At 57.8% G+C, this 16787-nt stretch overlaps 2 protein-coding genes across 3 annotated transcripts; both read right to left on the bottom strand.

Annotated features, from left to right (window-relative positions):
* Window positions 1-150: 150 nt before the first annotated feature.
* On the bottom strand, window positions 151-15671 carry ST6GALNAC2 (ST6 N-acetylgalactosaminide alpha-2,6-sialyltransferase 2). 2 transcript variants are annotated; one of them, XM_045814019.2, is made up of 9 exons: window positions 15445-15662; window positions 11537-11597; window positions 7837-8011; window positions 7032-7200; window positions 6451-6589; window positions 4996-5099; window positions 3146-3229; window positions 1964-2063; window positions 151-950 (listed from the first exon to the last, which is right to left on the bottom strand). In XM_045814019.2, exons 1-9 carry the CDS (start codon window positions 15567-15569, stop codon window positions 783-785), a joined length of 1125 nt encoding a protein of 374 aa, XP_045669975.1. In that variant the 5' UTR covers window positions 15570-15662; the 3' UTR covers window positions 151-782. The 2 variants fall into 2 exon arrangements, with proteins under 2 accessions (XP_045669975.1, XP_045669976.2); XM_045814020.2 differs by lacking the exons at window positions 151-950; window positions 1964-2063; window positions 3146-3229 and adding an exon at window positions 4410-4859 and having other exon boundaries at window positions 15445-15671.
* LOC123802969 (testis-specific serine/proline-rich protein) lies at window positions 3230-4290 on the bottom strand. The gene has a single exon (XM_045814021.2). The coding sequence runs from the start codon at window positions 4097-4099 to the stop codon at window positions 3230-3232; it is 870 nt and encodes a 289-aa protein (XP_045669977.1). The 5' UTR covers window positions 4100-4290.
* Window positions 15672-16787: the final 1116 nt, after the last annotated feature.

The following is a 16787-nucleotide window of genomic DNA, read 5'->3' as shown; positions in this document are numbered from 1 at the left end:
TGGGACTTCCTCAGGCCAGCAGCCCTCTGCAGTTGACCCCTGTCAAATTACCAGGGCTGGCCCGAGGTTCTTGAATTTTCTGAGTGGTCTGCCTGCTAGACCACGGTGTACCACCGCAGCCCCCTCCCCGACACACACAAAAGACACAAGGGTCATCCCATCATTTATGCAAGTACCTAGTTCAAATTACATTCGGTCTTTTGTGCTCCCGCTTCATCATGGGGCAGAAGGAAAGTGGTCATGTCCTCAGGTGGTTTAGGCGTGAGTTAGAGTCCGTTGTCGTGGAGTCGCTGGGAGCCGGAACATGCGTGTGGGAGGGTCTGGCTGGGGAGTGTGTGCACCGCGTTGCTGCTTGACCCTGGTCCCTGGCGATGTCTGCAGTCGCTGCACCCGCATCCTCAAGTTCAGTACCGACTGCTGGCTTTGAGAGCCTCTGCTCTGAAGTGTGTTTGCCCTTTGCTGGTGAGGGTCACAATCTCTTCTTGTGTCACCTGCAGTTTTAAAACATCCAGCAGAGCAGTCTTTTCTTCACCCAAGGTCGGGATGTCTGTCTCCAACCCAGACGGGAGTTTCCTTGGAGAAACCAAGAACAAGATGGGGTGTCCCACAATGAACAAGCTTCAGTGACAGTCACAGATCCACCTCTTAATGTTCTCTAGAGAAGAAGGGGTGGGTGGAGGGGAGCTGGAGCCCTTCTCAGAGGCTGAAAAGACCAGAGGCCACTTAGGTCACGTGAGGGGCCAGGGCCACAGGTCCATGGCTGTGCGAGAGCAAAGGGCTTGTCAACGCTGGTACAATCGAAGGATGCCAGCCTTGTGCAGGTCCTTCCACAGGGTGGCTTCCAGGGACAGGTCGTGGTTGACATAGAATATCAGTGGTGTCTTTATTCGCTCGAAATAGTGGTCAGAAAATTTCCAGTAGTTGCTTGTGATGAATCCATAGGCACTAACCTGGACAAGGATAGTCACCGAGTTAGCCTTTACTGAGCTCTGTGCAGACGGATTTGTGAAGGAATGTGACTCGGGAAGGGCCCCCCCCCCACCTTCCTCAGATGCCGTGTCCAGGACACAGATAAACTGCAGTTGGAGCTCGTGCTCACAGCAGGCACTGCGCTCTTGTACAGTTCTCTCAGCCGTACGATAATCTCAGGCATATCCCCGTTGTACACGTGGGGAAGCGCTCAGAGAGGTAACCAGACATGTTTTCAGTCAGGAGCTAGGGAGTGGCCAGGCTGGGTTTTAAAGTCAGGTCTATGATTCGGGATCAAAGCCGTGATCTCCATAGTTAAGCTCGAGGTGGAGACAAACACCCACTACTACTTGTGGCTCGTTCTAACGGGAGCACGGTCAAGAGGCTGCTGCTTTAAAGAAACAGGGAAAAGGAATAGAGCAGCGTCGTGGAGCGGCCCTTGGCCTCCAGCTCTTGTGCTGGCTTTAGTGTGGGTCACTGCCCTTTGAAAACTGCTTCTCAGCCTCTGCTGGGTTCCTGGGGGCAGCACTGGCAACGTCCCAGGCAGTGATTTCAAAGGTTGTGTGTGGAAGGCTAAACCTCCTGCCCAGCTCAGTTCTAGAATGTGCTCCTAAAAGGATATCCTTATCCACTCCTGTTGCGATTTTGCTTTCACAAGAACAGTGTGATAACTTGTGCCTTAAATACCACAAGGGTGAAGGGACAGAGGTGCCCGGCAGGTGGCTGCTGGAGGAAGGCAAGGCCGGCCCAGCACCTGTCCTGGAAAGGTCCCTGCAGAGCCCGCATGGAGTTAGCTCAGGAGTGGCACCCCCTCCCGCCCCTTCCAGAGGCCAGCCTTTGCTCTTGCAGCTGGAGAATCCCTTCCCCACAGGGGAGAGGCCGAGTCCCAGGCCCGGGGGTGACAGACCTCCTTTGGGGTTATCCTGGATCAAATGAGGTTCCACCCACACCCGTCCTCTGCTGCTGTGGGCTCCTGAAAGGGAAAGCTTCTTACCTGGTCGCAGGTGTGCAAAGCCGTCAGCAGCATGAGCGCCCCAGTACTAGGCATATAGAGGTCTCTAAAATTTGTGTTAATCAACTTCGATTTCAAAAACCTGGAGATGAAAAGCGGCATCAAAACTCAAGAAAGAGGCATAGGTCTCACTCGATGGTTGTGCCCTCACGCTTTCCAGCTCCCAGTTCAGATCACCTAGAAAACCGTTCAGAACTTCCGGGCTCTTCTAGTGCAGTCATCCCCCATTTAGGAAAAAACCCAAATGAAGCAAATGCAGAAGTCTGGGTGACAGAGTGGGGTGAGAAAGAGGAGCAGACCGGTGCAGAAGAACCACAGCTGTAATCCTTCCCTCTCCCACTCTGGAAGCGTGAACCCAGCCTGACTCCCCTGTCCTCCCTGCAACACCCTGCCTTCACCCCTGGGCTAAGTAACCACAGTAGGGGACAGGTGGCCTGTTTAGCCTGAGCCCTATGTTTCTTTCTTTCCCCGGACTTCAGCCCAGCAGGACTCCCTTATGAGGGACATGAGGGGCGGGGCACCCCGGTCCTGGGCCTGGAGTCATTGGTGAGAAAAGCGTGTGTGCACACTCTGAGAATCCAGACGTGAGGCCGCAGTATGGCGGCCACAGGCCTGACCTCAGCCCGGATTCACATCGAAGCTTTGCCAGACAAGCCGCCTAGCCTCTCTGAGCCTGCTTCTCCCCCTGCTGAATGGGGCTGAGCGCTGGCTCCAGTCTGCCTCCCCAGATCCACTCGCCACCTGCACCTGCTCTCTGGGGATGCCGGCCGGGGGGCGACAGCAGGGCTTCCCAGCCACAACACTATGATGTATTGGCCCAAATAATTCTTCGTTGCAGTGGCGTTCTGCGTATCGTAGGGTGCTCAACAGCTTCCCTGTCTCTACTTGCTAGTGGTGCTTACCTAGTGACAAGCAGAATGTCTCCAGAGAGGGGCAGGGGACACCGCCCCCCCCCCATCGGAACCACTGGTAGGGGAGAGGGACTGAGGGAGGGAAGGAGGGGGTGAGATCGGGCTGTTAGTCCCAGGTTCCTCCCTGTGGTCACCTTGGACTGCCTGTGTTTAGGCCATAAAGGGCCTGCAGGGATGGGTTGATGTGCAGGGGGGATGGAGGGGGGAAGCTGTTCTTTGTGCACCCACACCCTCCCCCCCAGCACACACCTACCTCTCCCTCAGGTAGCTGATGAAGTCTGGATGTAGTAGCTTGAATTTCCTGGCAGAGGCTTCTGGTCCGAAATAGGTCTGAGGCCTAGGACCCATGAAAGAAGTGGACAGAGCGACCTGGGCCGTCGTATGGCAAGTTGGGGAGCGAGGTGAGGGGAAAGGCACTGGGCCTGCGGCGGTGCGTGCGGTATGGGCGGGGCTGGGTGTAGTAGCGGGAGAAGGGCGTGTAGAAGGTGGCCGGCAGCACTGTGGGCACCACGTGTGGCTTCCCGCTCACCAGGACGTCGGTGGGCGGGGTGTAGGTGAGCGAGGAGGGGGGTGTGAACAGGGCGGGAGGAGTCGGGTAGGAGCAGTTGACCCGGGGGTGGTGGGGAGGAGGTGGGAGCAGGGGGAAGTAGAGAGACTCAGGGATAGGAGGGGGCTCCCGGGCTGGGCAGGGGAAGGAGCAGGGGAAGCACTGGTTCTGGGGCAGGGGTGCAGTGGGGGGCTGGAAGAAGGGGGGTTCCTTCAGGAAGCGGGGCACATAGGGGGCGATGTAGGAGGGGATGCCACGAATGGGCCCAATGTAGGAGGCCGAGGTGGCGGGGCTGTGGGCAGGGGACCGGGGGATAGGCACAGGAGGAGTTTGGGAGGAGTTTCGAGAGAGGGATTTCAAGCCAGATTGGGAAGGAGATTTGGAAGTGGGTGGGGTGGGGTTTTGGGAAGACCCTCGGGGCACATGTTGGATATGAGGGCTGGGGTTCAGGGAGGAAGCCCGGGAAGAGGGCTGTGAGGCAGATGGGGTGGCAGGGTGGGAGGGGGGCCGGGAGGAAGACCCCCGGGTGGGGGATGGAGAAGGGGCTGAGCCACCGGAGCTGGAGTAGGCCTGCTGGTTGGAAGGGGCGATGTGGTTGGACCGGGACTGGGAGGGGGACTGGGTAGGGGACGGATTGGGGGTATGGGAGGGGGAGCTCATTGGTGTTGGGGAGGCTTACGACCACCCAATTGATGTCTCTGAGCCAGCCCCCCCAAGAGCCCAGTCCCACCCGTGTCACAAAGCCCACCCTCATGACCAGCCGCAGCGTCACGAGCGATTGTTGGATCGTCACGGGGGGGGAGGGGTGCGGGGTGGCCAGAGTAAGTGGGCCTGACCTTTGAGGGCTTAGCCCCTAAGGACCTCCGAGTCTGCTCTTTCGGGGTGGGCGGCATGGTCCGGGAGCCCTGAGATGGGGACGCTGTTCTTCGTGGCTGCCGAGGTGGCATGATTTCTAAGGACTTGACTTTGGGACAAGAAATTGTCTCAGCACCACAGGGAGGTTTGGCTGAGGCCAGGACATGGTTCAAAAGAGCTGGACAGCGGCCTGCTGCCCAGGAAGGTGGGGGAGAAAACAGAGTGCCCTTTGTTCTCTCTTTGCAGGACACTGGGCCCATGTCACCTGCTCTCCATTTCACGGGCACAGCCCTGGGAGGGTGCCCACCAGGGGGAGTGGCATGGATACCAGCCCCCGCACTTCACTTCCAGACGCAGTGTGCTCAGTAGGCCCACAGAGTCAGGAGCGGACAAGTGTGGCTGGCCAGTGCTGCCGGCGGGGGGCGGGGGGCTGCGTGGGTTATGGGGACAGCAGCCCGCAGCTGAGGAGTCAGGTCTGTCTCTCTGCTCGGAAAAGCGGCCCTTTGGGGCTGCAGCCCACCTCACAGGCAGGTTCCCGGGGACCAGGAGGGTTACCTGGGCTTCTCTGGGGGTAGGAAAAAAGAACATAATTCCCCAACAGTCTGTTGAATTCTTGGGGATTTTCTTGCTGTCCTCACCCACTTTCCCTACTTGACAATGGGCCCAGCACCCCCGTACCCCACACCCGCTCGGCTGCTCACCTGTCCCCTTTATCAGGGCCCTCAGGGACAGGCACACCCAGAATGGCGGATCTCAGCATCACATAGTCCCGGATGTCAGAGGGGATGAAGATATAGCGCAGGTCCTGTTGGGGCAACAGAGACACTGAGCCAGTCCCCCCGGCCCCCCGCATAAGACCACGTCCAGCTCCGGCTCAGCCCTCCACCCAGTCCTGCCTCCGGTCCTCACGGGAGAATTTCTGCTTCTGCCTGTAACCCCCACTCGCAGGTACCATGGTGGTACTCCGTGGTCACAGATCTTCCGGTAACTCTTCAAGATGTGAGGCTTACTCGCCATCCCCTTGACCGACTCATGAATAGAGGGAAGTGGAAGGGATGGCGTGTGACCTTGGAGACGAGGCCATAAAGCTCCCTGGGACACCCCCCCTCCCCCGCGCTGGGGGAAGTTAGCTGCCACGACCTGAGAACACTCTAGTAGCCGAGAGAGGCGCCGTCTCAACTCTGGCCCCCATCAAGCCTTCAAGTGCCTGTAGCCCCTGTTGATCTTGGCAGACACCCCAGATCCTGAGCTGAGAGCATTCTGCTAAGCTGTTCCCGAATTCCTGACCCACTGAAACCGTAAGATAATAAATGTTTGTTGTTTAAAGCCACTAAGTCTGGGGTAATTTATTAACGTAGTGATAACTCATACAGGTAGTGTGGCCAGAAGTCTGCTTATTTTGTTCTGTCATGAGCTAAGAGAGGTCCTGCTGCGGCTAGGACACTCCCGAATTCCTGCTCAGAGGAGGAAGCTTCTAGAAACTCAGCCCAGTCCTATGGAGCACCACAGAGCCCTTATCCTGGGATCCCCTCTTTATGTGGCACCCAGACGGCTCTCAAAGGGAGGAGCAGTGTTCCTGCAACCGACTGTGACTGAAGAAGCCCGAGGCAGTAGGAGGCCTTGAATTCCAGCTCCCCTGCTCCCTGGCTGGGCGCGCGGCTCCGTGCCTTCGAACTCCAGCCTCCCTCACAGGCTGCTGTGGGATCGGGAAGGCAGCTCAGGGAAACGGGTGGCAGCCCTAGTGCCAGCCCCAGAAGGGCCTGGAGGTTTCTGACTTTAGCTGCGCGGTGGTCTTGGACAGACACGCTGCGTGAGCTCTGGGGTGGGAGTCCTTGCTGAAGGAAGGGCACCCAGCCTCAGTCTCCGCACCAGTGAAATGGGGTGGACGTGGCATCACGTAAAGAGCCTGGCACCCCGTAAGCTTCCAGTAAGTATTAGCTGTTCGTGCTCTACTCCAGGGCAGTCCTGTGCTGCCAGAAACTTTGGGGGTGTCCCTGCCCAGATCCCCCTCCTCAGTGGCCCCCTCACACATACCCAGGACCCTGGCACAAGCTCTCCATCTACTGGACTGGGGTGATGGTTCGCCTCCCAGAGGGGATTCTGAGAACAGTGGCACCGACCGTCGGCGACAGTGGCAGGCCCGTCAGAAGCCTCACCTGGCCTTTTGGCACGGAGGTGAAGCCGAAGTTCCCATAGGAGATGAGGGAGTTCTTCATTGTGTTCACAGTGAAACCGTAGAAGGAGGTCTTGGTGCCCACATCCTTCTCGAAGCCTTTGATCACAGCCCCGTTGAGTCTGGTCCAAACAGAGGCCCGTCAGCCTCCCGATGGTCACACCACACTGTGTTTGTATTTCCATCCCTGGGGTTCTGCCGCGCCTGCCCCCAGGCCTCTGTGCAGACTGTGCCCCTTCCCAGGGCAGCACCAGTGCTGGTGGCCAGCCCCATCCAGCCCATCCCCACTCCTCCAGGCCTCAAGGGATGGCCTGTGAAATGGGCACATCTGGCTCTGGGTGCTCCCTCCCCACTGGCATGCGGCACCCACGCTCCCATCTTCAGGGTCTGTCTGCATGTACGCCTTTGTCCAGACCCGCCTGCCCGTCCCGACGGCGGAGCTGCCTAAGGCCGGGGCTGCCCCGGCCCGTGATCCTCCCTGGGAGTGCTCCCCAGGGGCTGGCTGGGGACTAGCTCTCTTCCCAGCGCGGCCCCCTCCTCCTCCCTGGCTCCCGCACCGCATACCTGAACACGTAGTCATGGGCATCGATGTGCAGGCCCTGGCGGGAACCATTCAGAATGCCTCCGTTCCCCACCACGGCACACCGAATGCACTTGGAAAGTGGCTTCCTGGAGGCGGCCAGCAGCTTGGAGCTCTCGGAGCCATTCAGGAGGCTCAGGGTGGAGCTGATGTCTGTGGGTGCCAGAGAAGGCAGGGCGCCGTGACGGGGCTGTCACGTGGGTCGGGGCTGTCCCGAGACTGTCCGGCACACCACCCGCCAGAGGCCTGACACCGGCCCCATCCAAGGCACGGAGGGCGGGGGGAGTGCAACATGTCAGTTAGGCCATGCAGCCTGAAGTGGGGGGAGAGGATTTGGCTGTACCCCAGTCACCTCAAGAACTCGAGAAACTAGTCCTCTCAAGACTGTGTTCCACAATAAAGTCATCTGAGGCATGCGGGGTGGGGGGCAGACTGAACATGGGGGGCTCTGGGCGGTTTCCGCAGCGGGAGCCATGCGCAGGCTGTCTGAGGGCCCCCAGCCCCTGTTCTCGGCCACCTTTGGACACTGGCCCCGGGAGGTGAGCGCTGGCCAGCGGGCACGACAAGGCCCTTTCCTGACCCCTGGGGCTTGTAGGGGCTGGTAGGTATGGCAGCAGTCACATACTGGGGGAGTCGAGCCCTGAGACCTTTCTGGGAGGAAAGGAGTGGGGGAGTGGGGGGGGTCCCCATAAGGTGCTGCGAGGGCAGGGCTGGCACCTGGGCCAAAAACAGGAGGAAGGAATTATCTGGGGCCAGAGGGCTGGGCCGGAAGCAGCCGCTTCAGATTACCTTGGCGGGAGAGCCCCTGCCAGCCATAGGGGGCTTTGTGCTGGCTCAGTCTGTCCCAGAGCTCCTGAGTGAAGAGGGCCCCCGAGAGCAGCACTGGAGTGGAGAGATTGAACAGGGCGCGGAAGTGGGGGTGCTTCTGGATGGCCAAATAAAGTGGGTGTTGGCAGTGCAGGCTCTGTGGGCAGGAGATAAGAATGCCGAGCTCCATTATCTGGGGGCTGTGGCTGATGGGAACCGTCCTAGGAGCCTGCAGACCCGGCAGCAGGGTTGGGAGGGAAGATCTGCTTTTCCCCTCTAGACTTGGTCCACCCCCAGACCTGTCAGATGAGCCGGCGTACGGCACAGCAGCATGGTGGGGGTCAGAGAGCTTTCTGGACTGACCCTGCCCAGCCCTTTCTCTCCGGGATGCCACCTATCCAGGGCCTGATGGCTCTGGCCTCCTAGTCCTTCACTTCACACTTAGGGAAACTTTGGGGCGTTTGCCCACCGAATGGGTAAGATCTGCCTGCCCCTTGGCGGAGGAACTCCAGCCTGGGCTTTGGAATCCATCAGCCTAGATCCAAATCCTAGCTCTGGCCGTCCTAACTGTAAGATTTGTGTGGGACAGGCTGCTGGGAAGCTTGTGGTCACTTTCGTCCAGGTGGTACCTGTACTGGGTTGACTAGTGTCCCCCCCACCCTTCTGTCTGCCCAGAACCTCAGAGTGTGACCTTATTTGGGAATACGGTCTTCGCAGATGTAATTGATTAGGATGACGTCATACTAGTTTAGGGTGAGCCCTAATGAAACGACTGGTGTCCTTATAAAGCCATGTGAAGACAGACACAGAGACTGGAGTGGCCCGGCCATAAGCCAAGACCCTCTGGAGCCACCAGAAACTGGAAGGATTCTTCCCTGGAACTTTCAGGATGGTGGCCCTGCTGACCTCTTGATTTCGGATTTCTGGAGTCCAGAACTGTGAGAAAATCAATTTCTCTTATTTTCAACACCCCGGTTTGTGCTAATTTGTTGTTTCAGAAGCCCTTAGGAAACTCTACAGGGCCTCTGCATGCAGGGACCTGGAAGGAGGGTACTGAAGAGGCTCCCACCCCACCTGCCTGCAACCCCCAATGTCCGAATCCCGCTCTGCCTTCGGCCTGGCTGGGGCTACCCTTCCCCCTGAAGGGGGCTCGTTGTTAGGCTGCTGGTTTGACCAATGCGGGAAAGAGCTGGACAGTAATTTCTGCTATAACGTTACCTATGGCTGCCTGAAAACCATCACACTATGCAGAACGGGTGCAGTCAAAGCCACGGGGCTTTTGGGGAAATGGGAGGAGTGGCACGATACTCAGAAGCTTTGTCAGTGATGGACAAGCGGTCAAACAAGGGGCCTAACAAAGTTGGGGGCACGGTCTCACACATCCCCTGGTTAAGATCTACGATGTTCGGGGCGCCTGGGTGGCGCAGTCGTTGGGCGTCTGCCTTCGGCTCAGAGCGTGATCCTGGCATTATGGGATCGAGCCCCGCATCAGGCTCCTCCGCTATGAGCCTGCTTCTTCCTCTCCCACTCCCCCTGCTTGTGTTCCCTCTCTCGCTGGCTGTCTCTATCTCTGTCGAATAAATAAATAAAATCTTAAAAAAAAAAAAAAAAAAGATCTACGACGTTCTACTGAGCACACGGCCCTTGACCTTGGAGAAGACTTGTTCGCTTGTGCGAGTGGGCATCAGAAGGTGGCAGCTCTGAGTTACTGTGAAGTAGTGGAAAGAGGGCTCCAACGCAATGAAGGGCGCATCTGAAGGGCGCGCGCGCCTTCTGTGTATTCCTCTGTGGCTCCTTTGGGTTGGGTGCGGTTCTCTGCATTTAACCGTAGCGTTCTCACCGACAGAGTCACCCATAAGCAAACACAAAGTGTGTGTTATGCTCAAATTGTTTCCTAAGATACCAAGCTTATTGGAACAAATTCACCTTTTCAAAGCAAGCATTGCAGCAGAACTGACTACTAACTTCACTACCTCTCAGTTCATCTTTGGGATGTTTTCCAGGGCCTTCTATAAGAGGTGCCAGGAGAAAACTCTTCAGTCTTTGAATTGGGAAAGGCTGTGCTTCACTTGGGCAGCTAGCTTGCTATTATCTCATGGATACAATGGCAAATTTCCTTCTTCACTGTGGCCACCAGGAAGCTCAGAGCCAGATAGATGGCTTATCCCTTATACCTGTGGCCCATCTTTCATGCATGTCTTTACATGACATTGTCTTATTCTACCTTTATTTTTCCTTTGGCCAGCGTGTGCTTCCTTTTATTCTATTTTATATTTTTGCCTATTATATGTATCCAAAAGCCACCTCAAATCCTTTTTTTTTTTTTTTAAACCCAGTGGGGATATGTCAGTTTGCATCAAGCAGTTCAAGGTGCACAGGGCTTTAGGAAACTTAAAGATGACCCATAAGCATATGCTTGAGGCTTCTCTTTGGCCGTGCAGGCCATGTCCACCCTGCCTCTGTTCTCAGGACGGGGACCCCCGTCACCTGCCCAGGGCTACTTGCTCCGTCTCATAACTGCTCAGCTGTCACGACGTTCTACATGCCGTGGAATCTTTTCCCCCGAGGCCTCAGCTAACAAGTCCCAGGTTGGTCTCTTGGGCGTGATCGCAACTCTTAAACCCGAATGAGCTGGGACCTGACCTCTCTGTGCCTCACTGTGTCCATCTGTAAAAGCTACACGACAGGAATGCCGTGTGGTTTTCGTGAGAGAACATGCGTGAAGTGTTCGAGGCAGCATGATTCGTGATGGAGCAGAGCCTAGAAGGTTCTCAACCCCCTGGGCAAGCATGGAGCATTTCTCCAAGGCTTGCTTGTTTCCTCCATGGAGAGCAGTTTAAATGTGTGCATTTTGGGGTGCCTGGGTGGCACAGTCATTAAGCGTCTGCCTTCGGCTCAGGGCGTGATCCCGGCGTTATGGGATCGAGCCCCACATCAGGCTCCTCCGCTATGAGCCTGCTTCTTCCTCTCCCACTCCCCCTGCTTGTGTTCCCTCTCTCGCTGGCTGTCTCTGTCTCTGTTGAATAAATAAATAAAATCTTAAAAAAAAAAAATGTGTGCATTTTATAGTAAGAAGGCATTTTGAGGGGCACCTGGCCGGCTCAGTCCGAGGAGCGTGGGACTCTTGATCCCAGGGTCATGAGTTTGAGCCCTACGGTGAGTGTAGAGATTACTTAAAAACAAAATCTTAGGGGCGCCTGGGTGGTTCAGAGGTTAGGCGTCTGCCTTCAGCTCAGGGCGTGATCCCGGCGTTGTGGGATCGAGCCCCACATCGGGCTCCTCCACTGTGAGCCTGCTTCTTCCTCTCCCACTCCCCCTGCTTGTGTTCCCTCTCTCGCTGGCTGCCTCTATCTCTGTCGAATAAATAAATAAAATCTTTTAAAAAAAAAATCTTTAAAAAAAAAAGGCATTTTGAGTAGAATGTCAAATTCACAGGCCTTTTAAAGATATATTACAAGACTTCCCAAGAACTCTTCCCCTGGCTACACCCCATCTCTGCTCCTGGGGTACAGGGAACCCTGGTGACTGGGTCTGGCTGACTGCTCAGCTGGAAGCTTCGTTTGGGGACCCAGAGAGCTCCCGTGCAGCAGTCTCATGAGAATGTTCTCGTTTCTCTTCTTTGTCCCCTCCTCCCCACTAACTTGGAGATGCTCGAAACTGCCGGAATAGTCGACCATCATACCTTTCTCGTTCCAGCATTTGATGCCTTGTGTCCGACAAATGCTCGAGACGATGTGGCATTCCTGGGGGAGAAGCAGAAGGAAAGCAGGGGTTGGACCTGTGCCTCGGAACCTTCTGGCTGACTCTTAGCTCCAGGGGCTGACAGATCCTGTCAAAGTTAAAGATGGCATTCCTGCGATCTTACCAGGCTCTGATTTTTGCCCTTGTCTCCCTCTTTAGGAAAAAAATATTGTCACATTATTATGTTTTGCTCAGCTCTCTAAACCCGGAAATCCAAGAAATCCCAAGGCAAGCGGCAGAAATGTGGCGTTTACGGAACAGTGAGATCCGGTTCAAGGATGAAAACATACACCAGGCAAGCTTGCCAGCCCCCTGCTGCCATCTGAGGGAGCTCCCTGCCAAGGCCCGGGAGGCAGGCGGTGGTCCCAGATGATGTGGACCCCCTTCCCCTTGGGGTCTGTCGTCCTGCTGCCCCGGCTCCTCCCCGTGGAGGACACAGGTCTGAAGCCTCATTCCCTAGGTTTGCATCCCGTGATGTAGGGAAGTCACTTCTCAGAGCCTCAGTGTCTGCATCTGGACAGCAGATATAATCAAGTGATTAATTATCATTGTTCATCATATCACATCTCCAATTGCTGGGAGGGTCCACACAGAGACTCAATATTATCTTGTACAAAAAGTGTCCGCTAAATGTTAGCTATTGCTCCCTAAAGGAAGAAGGGAAAGGACCTTGTTGTGACAACCACTGTGACAGTGTCCCTTCGGGAGAGAGGATGGGGCTGATGTTACTGCTTCAGTCCTCCTCCCACCGCCCAGGCCACCCCTGCATCAGGGGAGGGAGCAAACAGAATAGAAGGAATAGGGGCCTTTGCCTATTCAAAAGGGTGTCAGGCTTCTCCTAGACTCCTGTCCCCCCCCCCCCACACACACACAAGGAAGCAGGTGGGGAGGATTTTGCATCAGCAGGTAGTTTGCAAGGAAACAAAGGCCTCTTGTTACTTGCTTCTGACGTGCGGAGCCAGCTGGGCCACAAGGGAGCGTGTTTCCATAGGACCATGGAGGGGCAGACGGGGAAAAGCAGGGATGATCCCTTCCCCCATCCCTCCCTTTCCCCCTCAGATGGCCACCTTCTCCTCCCCCCCATCCTGTAGTTCCTCTCCTCAGCACAACAGGACCTCCTTTGAAGAGGAACTGGGACCCCAGTACTCAGCCTCAGGGGCGGTGAAAACCCCCAGGGAGCTTTTGAAAAACACCTGCGCCCAGGGCCTCACCACCCCCCCTGCAGTTCTGATCTGACTGGTCTAGGCCTCCTCCCCAGGTGATTCTACTGTGAGCCAGGCTTGAGAACCAGATGAGGGAGCTGCCGGCCAGGGTAGCTTGGAGACAGGAGGGATAGAGTGTCAGGGAAGGGGCTGCAGAGCCCCCCACCCCAGTTCTGTTTTGCTGCGCTGAGCACCCCAGCCTCAGGGAGTCCTGTTATCTCCAGAGCGCCCCTCGTGCTCAGCGACTTCTCCCAGCCCTCCTTCTTGGGAATCCCAAGGCTTCTAGCCACACCTTCCCGGAGAGCCTGGAAGGAGTGGGGAAGGGAGCCAGCCCACCTGTGCCCCTTCCGGAAGTTTCACCGGCCTGAGAACAGATAAGGACCTTGTAGAGTAGACCTCCCCTATCCTGGGGGGCGGGGGGAGCTCCAAGACCCGCAGTGGTTGCTGAAACATGGATATACTGAACCCTGTACACACACTGTTTTTTCCTCTACATGCATGCGTAACTTATAAATGAGGCACAGTAAGAGACAACGACAATAATCTATAACAGGACGATCATAACAATACCACCTGAGTGTGGTCTCTGCAAATATCTTACTCTGTAAATATCACCCTTCTTGTGACAGTGGGCGATGATAAAATAGGCCAGGTGACTAGATGGAGGGCGGGTGATGGCTGCATTGTGACTTATCATTAGGCTCCCTGCTGACCTCTGTCAGGGGAGGCTCATCTGCTCCCAGACCTGGCGTGACAAGCCGAACAGCAGATAAGGAGGGACCACCGCAGCCCATTGCTCATAAAACAAAATCTCCGCAATTTGGACCATTTGCTTAGAAATTCTGGGCCCTCGGATGTCCTTTCTTTTACAAAATAATGTTGACAACAGATACTGGCAGCTAAGCGGTGGCCTATAGCTATCCTCACCACGGCCCCCTCCCCCACCCATAAAAAAGACTTTTTGTTTTGTTTTTTTAAACACAAGTCTAGATAGCCCAATGCCTGGTAACTCCTGACCCAGATTCTTCTGCCGTGGGTAAATCCCTGGGCTGGGTTCCACTCTCTAGCCTGCAATGAGAGCACTCAGGTGCGGTAAGACCAGGTCCCAATGCTGCCCCCACCCCTCCCCGGGCTCTCCAGCTGGCCAGGCCATCCGCTTTCCCACCCCAGGTGGGAAGGGGGTCACATAGCCTGCTCCCCGCTGCCCCAGACCGCTGGACTTCCCACCCAGCCTCTCCCCACGCTAAATGCCCACCTCCTACAGGGAGGCCCTCCAGGCCAACCCCGGGGGTTCAGCTACATCGCAAACATCAGGGGAACAACAAGAAAACGGACAAGTTCTTGGCTTGTACTCGCTTTTTAAAAGATGAAAGACTTCTACAAACTTTGTTGAGGCATAATGGAAATTCAACAACCTCATATTTAAAGTTTATTAGATACTTTCACAGGATGTTGAAACGTGTTTCAAAACATCCTTACATACAATTTACAAAGGATTCTCTTTCTTAACATCCTCCACCTTTCAGTGCCTCGCCTTATGCAATTTCTGACTACGAGGAGACAAGGACCTCGGCACCAGGGCCTAGAGCACCTTTGTTCCAGAGGCGCCGGGCTCATAATGAGTTGCAGGTGTTTCGGATTGTTTTGCAACTTTAGATGCCTTTTGACCACGTTTCCTGAGAACAGATAACTAGCTTTCCTTTCATCCTGTTATGCCTGGAGCAAGGTTTGGCGAGGAGCCCGCAGTTGGGAAAGCGCTCCGAAGGAGAGCAGGTCCCGAGGCCGGTGGGGGAGCCTGTGGGGGCCCTTGCGGCCTCCCAAATCCAGACTCCCGCACAGCTCGATCCGCCTCCCAGGCGGAAAACCAAATTCTTTTGAGGCTTCCTCAGTAAAACTGGCACCATCTCCTATCACACACAGGCTCGTTGGCTTATCCTCGCAGGGCACAAATGCAAGGAAGGTGCGCTGGGCGAGCGGGAGGGAGGGGAGCCAGAACGAGGCTCGAGGAGGGGAACCTGGATGGAGCCCAGGATCTGCCCCGGTGCCGGGGGGAGTCCGCGGCTTCGCCGGATCGCGCCCACACGGCGCTTATCAAAACGAACAGAGCAAACAGCGCGTGGGCAAGAGCGGGGAGCCGGGCGCGGGGAGGGCACACACGGAGCGGGCGGGAAAGGCGACCCGCCGCAGTCGAGCTGAGGATCCCGGCAAAGTTGGAACCCGGAGTCTTGGGTCCCTCCCCTCAAAAGCAGAGTCAGAGAAACGTGACGTTAGGGAGGGAGAGTTCCTGACAAAAACGGGGCTGTTTTTATCTGACTCAGACGACCCAGCCAAATCTGGACAACAGAAAGTGTTTCGAATCGCGGCCGGAGGGAATGAACCCACGAGGCTTTGGGGGGGAGCGGGTGGCCGGTGCGCAAGGGGCGAGGTCCCTCTCGGACCCCGGCAGAGGCTGTGGGGCCCGGGCGGCGCAGGTTGGTCGCCCGGGTGGAGGCTCTGGGGACAAAGGGCCGCGGCCCGAGTCCCCGCTGCGAGCCACCCCAGGGAGGCCGACGCGGCCGGTGGACTGAGGGGCACGGGCTGGGCGCCCCGCGCGTCCCCTGCGCGTCTCCGGAGCCACCCCCTGGTCGGACCGCGCCGCAGCCCCTACCTGGCTCCGGACCGGGGCCCCGGGTACCGCGCCACTGCCGAGGAGTACAGACTGAAGAGGATCCCCGAGCAGGCGGCCGCGAGCAGGAGCAGCAGCCAGAGGAGCTGGCCGCGCGGGAGCCCCATGCAGCCCTGGCCCGCGGGCGCCCCGTCCGCCGCCGTCCCGGGCGGAGGGGAGAGGCCCGGGTGGGCCGGGCCGGCCTCCCAGAGGCGGCCGCCCTGCCCCCCCCACCCCGGCCCTGCCCTCCTCCAGCCCCCGCGGCGCCTCCCCGCCCTGCCGCTCCCCTCCTGCCCGGACTCGCAGCACCCTCGGGGGCCGCGTTGGCGGGTCCCGGGGGCGGGCGTGTCGCCCCCCGGCTCGCGGACCAGCCCGCGCCCCTCCGGCGCTGCCGTCTGCCCCGGGCACGTGCGCGGCGGGCACCCGTGGCCGGGGTTTGGGCTGGGCGCTGTTCCCCGGGCGGTCAAGGGCAGGCACGCACCGACCGGGGGGCCTGGCGAGGGGGGCGGGGCGCTGGGAGACGCCGCCACCTGCCGGGTGGGCCGCGCAGTGCTCGCTCCCCGCCCGCGCCCGGGGCTTTGGGGCGAATGAGGGGCGAAATGAGGGGCCCGAGCCCACCCTGGGTTGGAGGTGGCAGGCGAGGGGGTAGATAGGGCTCCCGCCGGGTTGGCATGGGTGGGGGGAGCTGAGACCACTCCGCCCCTCGTTCGGTAACCGTCCTGGGCCGCCAGGGCCCTCAATCACATTGCATTCCGTTTACAAACCCAGGCCTGCCTGGAGCTCTCAGCGGCAGAAAGACCACCTGAACCGTCTGGCAGGGCCTCTGGTGTCACCAGGTAGGGGGTCACCTAGAAGGGCGGGGCACCTCTGGCCCCTGGGCTCTTGAAGCAGAGCCCTCGAGGGAGTGAGCAGTAGGTGGGACGGTGTACTCTCCAGCAGGCAGCGTCCGGGGTCTTAGACCTCGAAAGCCTGTGAAATACCCCAGCCCCCAGCTGTCAGGAACTTCAAGGATGAGAGGGAGCCGGTCCCTTCCAGGAACGTTCTGCCCTCACCTGTTCTTCACCTGTGCGAGCAAGTCTGGGTGCAGCAACTGGGGGTGTGTCCCACTGCGAGACTTCCCGGAGGCCGGGGCCTGGGCCTGCGGGATGGGTCATTTAGGTTCAGCTCCTTCCCGTCCTCCTCTGTGGGCCTCCCAGGAGGCTCCCACGGTGGGATGGTTGGTTCTTCCCTTCGCGCCAAGACTGCCGCAGAGTGACCTGCACCTTGCTACCCTCCTGACAGACACTACTCAGAATCAGTGGTTTCCAGGCTTCCGGTTCCATCTTCGTGGGTGTTACTCATCAAAA

The sequence above is a fragment of the Ursus americanus genome, chromosome 23 (genome assembly GCF_024610735.1).
Source record: "Ursus americanus isolate L20-20 chromosome 23, mUrsAme1.1.p, whole genome shotgun sequence".
NCBI classification, from domain to species: Eukaryota; Metazoa; Chordata; class Mammalia; order Carnivora; family Ursidae; genus Ursus; species Ursus americanus.
This window is presented reverse-complemented; position numbering and strand designations above follow the sequence as displayed.

Coding starts and splice junctions, on each gene's coding strand:
- LOC123802969 (XM_045814021.2), bottom strand. CDS start 4,099: ATGAGCTCCCCCTCCCATACCCCCAATCCGTCCCCTACCCAGTCCCCC.
- ST6GALNAC2 (XM_045814019.2), bottom strand. CDS start 15,569: ATGGGGCTCCCGCGCGGCCAGCTCCTCTGGCTGCTGCTCCTGCTCGCG. Junction 3,230..4,995: donor GGCCCTGATAAAGGGGACAG/GTGAGCAGCCGA, acceptor CATGGGTCCTAG/GCCTCAGACCTATTTCGGAC. Junction 2,064..3,145: donor ATCAGCTACCTGAGGGAGAG/GTAGGTGTGTGC, acceptor TTTCATCTCCAG/GTTTTTGAAATCGAAGTTGA.